Below are 13,562 nucleotides of genomic sequence, written 5' to 3' on the forward strand. Positions count from 1 at the left end.
GAAAACCTCTGTTCCACTGTTGAAAATTTTGATACTATTGGGAAGAGGAGTGGGCTAGTGGAAGTACTGAACTACAGGCTTCTCCCACCATCACCTGGGATAAATGGCTTCCCATGCCTCCCCTCTGGAGGAGCTTTCCTGCTCTCCAGGAGCATGGAATGACCTTTCAGCTCCCCCCTCAGCTCTAAGGCCAGGCAACCAAAAGCAGAGGACATGTGGGTACTGGGTTCAGATTATGGACCTCTGTGCATGTGGGTGAGGCCAGCTTGTCCAGCTCCATTCCTGAAGATTCCAATTCCTATTTATTAGATGGTACATGGATCACTTACAATCCAAACCACTCTAGAATTATACAGTTCCATCATTAGTAATGGTCTGACTGTGCAGTTCCCACTTGGACAAAAACAGCCATGATATTTCAATGCATAGGAACTAAAAGCCAGGATAAATTCATGAACAAATTATTCAAAAATGGACTCTAAAATCATAGCAAGAAGTTAAGCCCAGGACAGTAACTTTATTTGGCAGGATATTTGAAGTTTTTGATATCTGATTTAGTTCCAGTTTGGAAGAATATGTAGCTTTTTTGTTGCTGAAATTCCCTCTGAAGCAGAATTTCCATTCCCTGCCCAGCTCTGGGGTGGTCTGACTTTCAGGGCTTTGGAAGCCTCTAAAAACTGAACTCCAAGCCCAAGAGTGTGGGAGCTGAGACTTTCCAGCCTCTTTACCCCTTCAGATTCTCTTGAGGAGCTAGATTTGTCAGCCACAGACAAGCAAACAAATAAACAAACAACAGCAGTCTTTCAGTAGATCTGTTTGATTCCTGGTGTGGCTTTGTTTTTTTCAAACATGAGCCAACTCTTTGAAATCTCTGAAAAACAGGCAATTTCAACCAAAACAAGAAGGTTTGTTAAAATGTTTCCCACAGCTGTATTCATAAGTCATGTGGTCCACCCCAACTGTAATAAGGAATTAAACATCAATTGGATACTAGATTAAAATACCATTTGTTCATTCTGAGAACAACAGCAATAAAATCACACTTCATTGCCCAAATCCTGCAGCCCAGTTGCACTGGTAGCAAATATTGCTGGAGACTCCAAACACCAGTGTGGCAGAAACAGAGGCAGAAGTCCTTGAAAGATGGCAGAGGAAAATGCTGGAAATGTCTGCACAGTGATGTTCTTCCCTCTCCCCCTGCACACCAGCCCAGGTGCTGCTGTTTGCCAGGGATCACCAAACCTGCCAGGCAGGCTCCAGGGAGTTTGGGATGAGCTGGGTCTCTTCTCCCTGTCTTCCCTAAGTCCCAGGTGTCTCCCTGGATGACAGCCTCAGCTAAAACCTGCTCCCTTCCTGCTCCCCAGAGATTTGTCTCTTTGTCTTCAGGTGCGCCATTAACAATAATGGACCATTAAAATATTGATCTCTAAAAATAGAGAAAGTAAAGTAGTACCTTTCTATGAATCTGGGGAGATTTTTTGGGGGGATTTTTGTGTTGTTTTTTTTTTTTTTTTTTTTTTTAATTAGGAGTAATACTTTAAAAAGCCAAAAGCTGGTTTTTCTTTATCTGCCTTATTCTGACTTTCAGTTAAAAAGAGAGCAATAGAATTTTTCTGAAAATAAACAGGTATTCAAAATATGGCAGGTATTGTATAACACAAAATATTAAATCTTTAGGAGCATGAGGCCTCATAGCTGATATTAATTCAGGATATTTCAGGTGAAATCATGTATTTCTGAAGGATGAGTTTTATTCATGGCTCACTAGTGAACAAAAATCGCCAAGACACTTAAAAAATCCTTATTCATTGTTTCATATGTTGATCTAAAAGTTATTTCACTACTAGATAATTTGATTATAAATCAAGTTAAGAAATCATGTTTTATATTTTCACTTTTACTTTCTGTTAAAACTTACCCAATGTGCCTGATTTTCATCGAGTTAATCTCCAAATTAAAATCTACACACCTACTTACATCCCCAATATTTTCACACTTGTTATTCTCCTCTCTAAAGGATGCACTCCTAAACCAGCATAAATTTCATAATCATCTATTTTTAATTTTTCTTCTTTTCATAAAAGCATCAAAATGTAACTTTTTTTCCTGAAAACAATGTTTTGTCAAATCTACTTTTATTACCCTCTGTCTCTCTCATTCTACTTCCTTCAAGCTATGTCAATGCTATTCATGTGTACAGTGGAATGTCTTGGACAAAATATCAAAATGAAAAAGAATGATTTTGCAAAAACAAGCTAGGTCTTCCAGCCTTGGGTTGTTCAGTGTGCATTCTTGCAACACTAGTAAATAATGCTATTCCTGGTGTAATTCCAGAAAGGCTACACATTGTTAAAGGCATGCAAATACCATATGGAGACAGACTGTTTCTGGCATGGGAATTAAGTTCATTTGCTAAGAGCACTGTGCAAGGGAAACTCTTCACTTAGGAAGGAAGAAGACTTATTGGACAGGTTGAGTTCCAAAATTAACTGGCAGCTCTTTCCAGCTGCCTTGATTTTAACCACACCACAAGAAAATGAATGAATGGGAAAAGACGCACTGTGATGACAGCCAGAGATATTACTCATTAAAATTCTACACTTGTATTAACTGAGTCACAAAGACAGAGATAAACACTGACATTGGCCAGAGAGATAATGCAGCGAGATAAAATCATGTGTGGGGCAAGAAACCACAGTTAGAAATTGCAGACATTGGGCCCAGAGCCTTGTTTCAGCTTAAAGCTGGAGTAAGAGCAGCCAGAGAACCATTGGAACTTGTGAACTCCACACATGGTCTGGCTCACCTTGTGTAGGACAAAAAAGTGAGTATGTCTGAGTGTGAACCACACCACACTCAGCAAGTGACACTGAGACAGCTGAGGAACCACAAGGGATTTGGGAGAAGAGCACTACAAACGTGCAGGAACACAGAGCTGTCACCTTGTGACACGGCAGATACAAGAATGACAGGGCTGGAAAACAATTCCTTCTGTGGAAGACATTTTCCCCTTGAGGGTGGTGAGAGAGGGGCACAGAGTAGCTGTGGCTGCCCCACCCCTGGAAGTGTCCAAGGCCAGCCTGGAAAAGAGAAGGCTCTGGGGTGACAGAATTGCCCCTCCCAGTACCCAAAGGGAGCCTAGAAGAAAGATGGAGAGAGACTGTTTAGAAGGGCTTGGAATGACAGGACAAAGGGAATGGTTTCAAACTAACAGAAAGCAGGTTTGGGTTGGATGTTAGGAAGAAATTCTCTGCTGTGAGGGTGGAGAGGCCCTGGCACAGGGCGCCCAGAGAAGCTGCCCCATCCCTGTAAGTGCCCAAGGCCAGGCTGGACAGGGCTTGGAGCAACCTGGGACAGTGGAAGGTGTCCCTGCCAGTGGCAGGGGGTGGGACTCTAAGATCCCTCCCAACCCAAACCATTCCATGGTTCCATGATTACTATAGATGTGTTTTAAATGGTTGGGAAATGGCCAGGGGGATGCAATTCTAACTCAGTGAAGCAGTAGGTTCCTCACACAGGAGACTCTAGCAGTGGGCTTCCTTTGAGGGAGGGACTGAATCTGAAGCACCACTGTTATTACTATTCTAAACAGATGATTTAAAACAAGCATGGAAATTCTTGCAAAGCATCCTGGGGAAAGCACTCACACCCATTCTCTTCTGTGTTGCACAGTCTTTGCACAGTAACTGCAAAAAAACCCTTTATGTCAAGAACTTGATCAAACCTGCTCACTCCAGAATGTGTTTTCCTTATATTCTCCTGCTAACCTTGCAAACTGAACCTGAAATATGCAGGGCAAACACCTCCCCCTGGCATCAAGGGATATGGCTTTGCGCTCCCCCACGTTTCTAGAGCACTCCAGTCAGATGTTCAACCCTGCACTGGAGGGTGAGGGGATCCCAGCTGGGTTTAAACAACCCCAGAACGCTGACATGTGCCCCCAGCAGCTCCCACTTCATGCAGGACTCTGAGTAGGAACCAAGTCCTTTTGAAAATCTGTGACCAATAAGGCATCTTGTGTCTCCCTATTCTCCCTGCCCAGACCTCAGCAAGGGCACTGAACCCAGCTCTGTCCCCATCTTTGTGCAGCAGGAATAATTGTAGAATATCAGTGTCAGTACCCTCATGGGCCTGCCAAAAGAATCATTCTTCTCCCTCAGTGCTCATTCTGGCTCCAGTTACACCAGCAATTAATTAGGAGCAGAATTTGGCCCTGACCTTTGTGTCTGAAATGGCATCCTGAAGTGATTTTTCTGTACCTCTCAGAGATATGCCAGTTTGCAATTATAACTGGAGTAAAATAATATTGATGTTACAAAAGTGCTCCAATTTTACTCAGTCATTTTTGGAGTGAAGCCAAGCTTCATGGGGAGCATGCAGTCATGAATAAATGCAACCAAACTGAATTTACCAACTTAAGGTTTTGTCAAGAAATGCTCATACCTCTCACAGAATAGGTGTCTGTTATTTTACTAGTATAATTTTCTTAACTACATCTCAGTTATGCACAAAAGCTAGGTCATTAGTGAGTTTTTTCTCCAGTTCATACAAAGTCCTAGTGAGTCTCTAAAATGAAAATATTTTGAAGAATAAATTATTTACAGCAGAATCTCAACTCACATTAATCAAATGATTATTAAATCATCAAGATACTCACTCCCAGATTGTTCAATAAACTTGGTTTCCTGTTCTTCCTGCCTCTGTTTTGTCTGTAATTCTTATGACTCCTCAAGTATTTCCTAAATTGGCATTTATTTCCTATCTGTCAACTCTTCAGTGTAAGAGGCTGCTTTTGATGCCAGTATAAATGCAAAAGTGGGAAAACACAGAAAGACTTCCCTGGAAGACACATTCTTTCTGTAATAAAGATCAACTCAACCCTTCTATAATTACCTAAGGCTAAATCAAACTGCAATCCATATGAGTAGGGGGGGAGCAAAGCAAAGTGTTTTAAATACAAATTTCTCTGTGAAGCTGCCTCTCAAATTACCAGTTGTTTGCCCCACTAATTAAATGCAACAAGTGCATGTAACAGCAAAAATAATGCAAACTATCATTGACATAAAAAAATACAAATGCCACAATAACATAAGAGATGCAGTAGAATAAAAATCTTAACTAAACATTGCTTTAATTATTTCATTTAGTAGATTACCAAACAGAAATATCCTATCAATTCTCAGCAGAATTAGGAAATCTGTATATTAACTGAGGGGGTTCTATTTTCTACAGTCAAATACATTTCATAGAATCACAGAAACACAGAATGGTTTGGGTTGGAGGGGACCTCAAAACTCATCTCATCCACCCACCCTGCCATGGGCAGGGACACCTTCCACTATCCCAGGTTGTTCCAAGCTCCTTCCAGCCTGGGCTTGGGCATTCCAGGGATGAGGCAGCCACAGCTGCTCTGGGCACCCTGTGCCAGGGCATCACCACCCTCACAGGGAAGAATTTCTTCCTAACATCTAATCTAAACCTGCTCTCTGTCAGTGGGAAGCCCTTGTAAAAGTCTCTCTCCATCTTCCTTGTAGGCTCCTTTCCTAAGCTGAGCTAATTAGGAATCTCCTTGAATCAGTCTGCAGGGGAAATTAAAGCTAAAGTCAGCTGAGGACTGCAGGACAATTACAATCCTGTGTAGCACCACAGAAGGCTGCCTCACATATGCATTTATGATTTATCCTACATAAAGTACACATATGTACTTATTCAAATCAGAGATTAGTCATGTGCAGGAGCTGCTGTGTTCCTTCATAAACATTTGCCCAGAAGGGTGGCCAGACCCACAGCCAGCTTGGTGACATCCCTGCAGCCACGCTGAGGTGTCCTGACTGCAGGCAGAGCCCAAGCCCTGTGAGCAGAGCACAGGGGGAAAACCTCTGAGCAAGAGACAGCACATGCCACGTGGGTTAAGGCTGGGTGAATCTAAGCTAGACTGACACCAAAAATTAAAAGGATTGGATGAAAAATAGGTACTAAAGAAGAACTCCCCAGGGCTACATATGGAGCTGAAAAGCTGGGATCTAAGAGTTGGGTGCTTCATCTTGTAAGTTAGCTTTAATAACCTGCCATTCCTATGGTTTTACATTAAACTGTGTTTGAATACATATTAAGTAACTGTGTTTGAATACATAATATGTAGCTGTGTACCTGCATTCTCTAGACTCGGATATTAATGGCAGAGAAGCACATATTCTGTTTGTGTTTGCCCATTCAACACCCTTGTCACAGCATTCTTCCACTGACAGATCTGCAGAAATGAGGAAAGAGAGAAAAACACAATATATTTAATACAATCTTAATAAGTGGCGTTGCATCTGCCAGTTAAAAAACACCCAACCAAACACAAGCAAGGCAGTTTTTCCCTCCCTGATTGCACACACAGGACAGGGCACCCATGCAAAAAGCAGCCATGGCCAAAGCAAGCACCTGTCAGCACCTTGCAATAAAGCCCAGGGCTGCAGGTTGTCCTTTCTTGGTGGAGCAAACTGCATTTTCTCATAACATTCCACACAAAGACGCAGCTTAGGGACTGATACACAAGCAGAAACCAGTTCAGATAGCCCTGCCAAATCTTAGGGATTGCACTCCTTTATTATCAAAAGCAGCAGTGGCAACAAGCAACCTTTTAAAATCCTGAAGAATACAGAATAAATCAAATACCTGATATGAAAAAAAAGGAAGCAAATTACAAGCAAATTTGCAGAACTATTTTTTTCCTGAGGTTATTATCTGTTTGTTAGTCTGTTTTCAATATTTTACTCAGAAGCATGTATATACAAATGCAAAAGTACTGTAGAGAGGAACAAAAAGGTATAGGGTATTTTGATCACTTAACATATGAAAGAAAAATTAATCCTGTTACCAACTTATACCAACACTGAAACTAAAGGGAACCACCCCGAAGACCATTATTTGTGTAGAGTATATTTTTGCAAGCTTCTAATTTAATAAAACTGAATACTGTTAATGAACTGACAAGCCCTACAGGTTTGCTTCATGTTCCAAGTGCAAAAGTTCACTACACAGCAGGTGTATCGGAACTTGGAATAAAATAGGAGTCACACTTTTCTATTAATTGTCTTGTAGTCTGAACCCTGAACAGCTCCCTGCGTAACAAATATGCAAACTATGTAAAAAAAACCCTATCTGGTTCTCCAGAGGGACAACTTTCTAATGATTTCTCTCTGTTTCCTAATTTTTTTGACTGATGGTCCTGACAGGTTTCACCCACGAGTGCTGATGACATTGCCAGGTTACACACAATGATCTTGGAGCTCAGGGTGAATGAGAGGAGTTCCTGAAGGATGAAGGAGAACAAGTGTCTCCCTGACTTCAAGAAGGACAAGAGAGAAGATCTGGGAAACTACAAGCCAGTCAACCTCTTATAGAATCATGGAATCATTCAGGTTGGGAAAGACCTCTGAGATCATTCAGGAGTTCACACGTGGGCAAGGCAAAAGCAGATGAAAACACACAGAGAAGGTAATTCCCTCCAGTAATTCAGGGGTTTTTTTGGGTTTTTTTTTGCAGGGAACAACCTATATTCCCAACTAGAGATTATAATTCAAAGCAAAAATGAAAGAGTTAAATGAGATTTTTAGGATGCCTCAGTCATTTTGAGGCAGGTACTCTTAAGGCAGTTAACAATTCTATAGTGCAAAGCTCTGTAGTACTGCAGAGAATTCTGGCTTTCCCTGCTTAGCAAAGATTACATCAAAATGAAAAATGCGTAAAGAAAGATTAGGAGGATGATCAGGGGAATCAAAGTCCTGCTAAATGAGAAGAAACTGGGATAAACAGACCACTTTAGACATAGATAAGTAAAACCTGTGAAAGGACATGGTTCCTGTCAACAAAAATTGCAGTATTACAGTATTATTACAGTAAGCAACAATCAAAATTATTGGATCAAGTAAATCAAACATGTTTTAATAAGAAATCATTATACTTAGAATTGCATTTAAGTGTTGGTTTGTAAGAGTGCTCTGTATTCTATGACCCAGGTCATTCTTCTAGTCTTACCCAAAATAATGGTCAAAATTCTGTCATTACTAAGTCAAGGCAATATTTCTCTTGAATCCCTCAGTATGTCCAGAAATCATGCCAGTGACTGAAAGCTAAGTGCAATTTATAATGCTTTGGATTAAACTAGTCTAGTAAATAAAACTCTGCCTGAAATCCATGCATTTGTGTCTAAGCTCTTCTTTGGGCATAGGGACCCTGTCTGGGGCCCTGCAGCTGACAAACATCATATGCATCAAATTTCATACAAAGCATTACAAATAACCTTCTTTTTAGTGCTGCTGTCTGCAATCAATCTTAAGTGTGTTGAAAAATGATACACATTGAACTGAAACGCAGAGCTGGCTGCAGGTTCTTGCAGGGCTTTGTACAAATGAGTCTTCAGCCAAGTTCCTCCCCAGAAGGACAATCCCTGGCTCTGGACCCCAGCTCTTCCCTCCAAGCCCTGGCAACACACCTCTACTCCAACCAAATAACCCAAGAATTTAAAGCAGGCCAAGCTAAGCAAGCTTGTCCGAAGGAGCGCATCCAAGCAAAGAAGGATCATGGAGAGTTTGTTGAAGGAGAGCTGTGGTCCAGGCCCATTGTTTTTGGTGACATCACAATCCTCTAAAGATCCTGCCAGACATCTCCTGAGAATAGAGGGAAGTGAAAAACAAGCAGTAAAAAAAAAAGGCACTCCACCCTCAAGACCATTCTTCTAAAACGTAACAATTAAACAGTGAAAAACATTTTCTCTTGGCTTTGCAGTTTGAAAATGGTAGTTCATGGGCAAATCCCTGCTCTTTCAAAATCTCAAAGTGTGTGTCTAACTTAATAGGTGTCAACTTCTGATTGCACTGGAAGTGATTCCATTTGGGCAGTAAGAGTTGGCAATAAGTATTGAGAAGCAGGACAGAATTACCACCCCCCAGCTGCAGTTCTGTTGCTGGTTCAGCTGTACACACATGTGCACATTCATGTGGCTCCCAGTTGGAAATCCTTGTGCAAAAAGTTCATTCTGGGGCTATTTGTGCCTTCTTGCACCTTCTTCAGGGGACCAAGAGCACAGAGGGGCTGTGGCCTCTCTGCAGCCTCTCCTAATGTGAGCTGGTACTGCAGGGTGGGCAAGGAATCAGGCAGTGGGAAGCACGAGGAAGAAACTACTCTGACTATAACATCTCAAGGAATCTCACTGAAAAAAATGTGTTGTTTTGGTTTTTTTTTTCTTGACTGTAACCACATCTCTTACTTCAGCTGGTGGGCTCCTGGCACACCTCAGACCTGCAGTGCCAGCGCTGATCAAGTAGGAAGAACAGCACTGCTCCACTGAACCTGGTGCTCCTCCAGCAAGTTTGCCAAGTGCACAATGCTTCAAGCAAATCAGCCAGAGAAATCTCAGGCATCCTCAAGACAATGCTGTTATGGGAAATGGTGATGCCATCATCTGTGCTCAGATTAAATGAGCCCCTTTTGTTGTCATCTTATTGCAGGGGTTCCATGCTGTTGTCTCCTTGTCACAAAAGTCTCATACCTTCTTGCTGCTTCTCGTGGGCAGCTCCTCAGAGCACTGACTCTTCTTCACACAGCAGCCAACTGACTCCAGCTCCCTTCCCAACCAGCCACCCCACTCTTTTATAGCGCTCTTCTTCTCATTGGTTACACCTGTGACCTGTTAAAGTCAGGCCTGTTCCTAATCTTTGCTAATTGACCCAGCTGCAACTCCTTAGGGGTAAGATTACTTTCTACCCTATCTTTATTTTCTTATATTCTATCCCACTACGCCCTTTTATTTGGAGGGAGAAACCTTACAAGAAAGTTGTAACATGCAAGAACACAGTGTCAGATCCATTTTGTAAAATTGAGGAATGCTGATTCAGCTTTCTGGTATCACAGGACAGAAAAATATGAGGATAAACCAGAGCTCTTTTAATAGGGGAGCAGGCTAACTTCCTTTTCATCAGTGTGTAATTTTGCACACTTACTGATTTGTCCAGAAAAATCCCAGGTTTATTTTGGATAAAATCCAAAGCAGCTTTATCACCACTTTGTTACTGTACAAAGGTATGTGCAGCAGGGCATCCAAAAGAACTTGAGCTCTGTTAGAGTGGTAACAGCAAGCATGCCTGTCCTAGTGGACACCTGGAGTATGTTGGATTGTGAGAGAGATTTCAGGAGTCTTGGGAAGGAGACAGCAGAAACGCAGCTGGAACTAAGTCCTCTAATTTTACAAAAGATGTCATTAAGAAAATCTATCTGATAGGGCATGATTAAGGTAAAAAATATTCAAACATTATGCTTTCATAAGCTGGTTCAGAACTATGTTTATACAGACATGATGTGTGGAAGAAAATGTTGTTTTAAGAAAAGGATTTTTTAACAGGATTGCCATAACTTGTGGGAGTTCAAAGCAAGAAATGAGGTTAATATCTGCATAACCTTAGACTTCTGTGATGCAATAACTGCTTATTCAGCTGCTGCAGTGAATATTTTTTGCAAAAGAAAGATAAGCTGAAGAATGCAAAAAAGCATGATTCCTGGAATGAGAACCCCTGAATTGTCTCTTTTGCAAATGAAAAGCAGGAGTAAAAAGGACTGGATACATTTCATTGCAGTAGCATTCCAGCTACATCAAAAAGGGAGATTTTTTTTTTTTAGGTAACAATCTACAACAGCAACTATTCTCCACTGTTCTCTCTATTGGAAAGGCCCACATGCATTCCAGGATTGGATAGCTGTTCATTACTGACCTGTGGAACAGTTATCAACCTGATGGTGACACCAAACCAAAGTGACACCTGAGCCTAGGTGGGCTCACCAGGCCAGTGCCAGTCAGGATTGCCTATTCTTCAGGGCACCCTCAAACTCCTTGATTTCCCAGCCCACATAACCACACTAGTTGGGTATAGACTTGGACGTGAGTCCCGGTCAAGGAGTCAAAATCACACCTTCTAATTAAGATGTTCATAATCCTTATAAGCAAATGAATTGATTATGTTTGCAAAATATGGTGCAGATCTTGCCTTTCACTCAATTCATTCTGTAAGAGGCTCAGCACTGTGGAATGTGAGAAAACAAAACATGATCATCATTTCTCAACACATGAGGATACAGGCAACAGACAGACTCTGTGAGAGCTCAGCACTGATCCAACATGTTTCAGTAACAGTATGTCACACACTGGTTTAGGTTTCCAGTAAGAAAACCACTTTCAACAGTCACTGTGTACCTTTCTGATAAAACCTCTCTTGTCCTGTCCAGAAAACTCTCCCACTAGTGATGCTCATTCATCTAACTGCCAGCTGGATAAAAACTCCAAATCTACTTACAGAACCTGATACTCAGAATGACAGACTGGCCAGCCATAATACTCAGAGTCACATTCTTCGCCTTCCAATCTCCCTTTACATCTGCATTCTCACAAAACTACAGCAACTGCATATCCCCTTAGCCAAGGCTCCCCTTTGCTCAACATTCAGGGCAAAAAAAATGTGCTTTGTCTGCTCTGCTACACCAAATTAATTCATCCTGAGCAATGACACTGGGCTGTATCAGGTGGAAAAACTCAGCTGCTTCTGTAGCAGGGACAACAGTGCTGGCAGCTGGGATGTGTACTCTTGATTTTTTCCTTCTTCTTACAACAAACTGTGGAAATGCTGTCTTTGGCAATGGAAACACACTCTGGCTGGCCTCTTAAGGTATGGAATAGACCTGGAGACGTGTTTAGACAAGAGGGAAGCCAGCTGACTTCACAAGTCCAATTGGTAATAGACTAAGATGACAAATACAGCTTTGCTCATCTTCATATTGTGTGTAAACCTAGGGGTTGGGCACACAGACTAGGGGAAAGGGTGAAGGAGACCTGAAACCACGAAAGGGAAAGATGTACAACAGAAATTCAGGGCCCCTGATTCCCTGGAACAGATAGTTTGAAGCAGAAATAAAGGAGCAAAGCAGGAAAGCATTGCCATTCTTCCTTTGAGACAATGTGAGGATGTGATGGATCTCTTCAGAATGGAGCGGGAATGAAGATGCCCCTCTTCCATTATGTATGAAAAGAAAGAAGCAAAGTGAATAGAAGCTTTTCTTTTTCTGCAGAGAAGCGCTGGTTCACCTTAAGATTGGGCACACAGAGCAGGGGAATCAAATGTTCATCAAATACCCCAAAAACACTGATGGGGTACAATGAACAGACACAGCTGAACTGTGGCCCTAGTCATCTTTGGGCAGTGAGATACTCTTGGTCATTCTACTCAGTTGTTCTTACAGGCTCCCTTGAAGACTAAGACAGCCTGAATTTCCTAATAAAAGCATAAAACTTGGAGCCAGGACACTCTCTCTTCTAACATCCACAGCAGCAGGGGCCAGGAGGAATTCTCCAATGCATTTGCTGTAGGATGCAAGGCTGTGTTCCTCACCAGCTGTCCCTTTGCTGTCCTGCTCAGTCCCTCAAAGAGGATTTGTGACTTTGGGCTCCTCTCCTCCAAGTGTGAGGAGCTTTATGGGCTGACAGACAATCACTCACCATTCACATACAGCTAAAAAATACTACATCCTCTCTAAACATGTTTAAAGCGTTTGAACCTTTACTTTCAGATGATTCTCAGCTGAGGGTGATTATTTCAGGACAGCTGAAATCACTGAAGAAACCCAGTTAACACAGTAACTAAAGTAGCAGCACCCTAAAGGAAATGCCTGGTATGTTAGTGTGTTCTGTGGTTGGTTTGAAAACAGCCAGCATTTTACTGGAAATTATTTAGGTCTGGAGAACACTCATTTATAGGGAATGTGACTCTGGTAGCACCAGAAATGGCCATCACACAACTAGGGGGATTTTTCAGATACAGCCAAACCTCATTTTATGAGGTATCTGTGTGCTGTTTATAAAACAAGTTCTTAAAATCTTCCATGGCAATAGCTGGTGATGAGGACAGGCCTGAAGGAAGCAAAGCTGTGGTGCAACATCCATTATGTCCTTATGGGGAAAGCACATTCTGCTTTACTGCAGAGTCCTTGCGTCTAAAGAAAAATCTTCCTAAAAGTAGGCAACTGGCTACTAAAAATTAAAAAAGACAACTCCATCTATTGCAGAAATAAGGCATCTTAGATATATCTATATATATATATATATATATATATATATATATCTGTATCTCGAAATATCAGAAAAGATAATGATATAGAAGGCCTCAGGAGGTTATCTTGCCTTACTCACTGCTCTCAGGGAGATCTGATAAAATTCAGTCACTTGTGGGCAGAGCTCTTTGTAGTTGTTTAAAATCAGAATCAAGTGAGGCTGATTCCCAAACTTGTCCAGGCCATGTGCTCTTGTGCTCCAAGATCTCATACATTCAGCAACAACAGAATTTTTTTTGATAATTTATTACCTCACTGTTCACTCCAAAAGCTCACTTCAATTCATTCTTTTGTTATTACCTCTTAAATACCCAACCTTTTGTATACCTGAAGACTGCTCCTCCCTGAGGATGCCTTTCCTGGGAACAAGTTAATACCTATTTTTTCATCTCCCTGGATAGGTTATTTTTTGGGCTTCCATG

The 13,562-nt window shown here is 41.6% G+C and overlaps 1 protein-coding gene across 1 annotated transcript in view; it reads right to left on the reverse strand.

Annotated features, from left to right (window-relative positions):
- The window catches only part of FBLN1 (fibulin 1), a gene marked incomplete at its 5' end in the record, with an annotated part of 74,569 nt that overhangs the window by 55,364 nt on the left and 5,643 nt on the right, over window positions 1-13,562 (reverse strand). The window contains one exon of the mRNA XM_084205847.1: window positions 6,151-6,250. Coding sequence (XP_084061973.1) covers window positions 6,151-6,250 — 100 coding nt within the window. The remainder of the gene's footprint in view (window positions 1-6,150; window positions 6,251-13,562) is intronic.

The sequence above is a fragment of the Fringilla coelebs genome (assembly GCF_963513975.1).
Source record: "Fringilla coelebs genome assembly, chromosome: 5".
Lineage (NCBI taxonomy): Eukaryota > Metazoa > Chordata > Aves > Passeriformes > Fringillidae > Fringilla > Fringilla coelebs.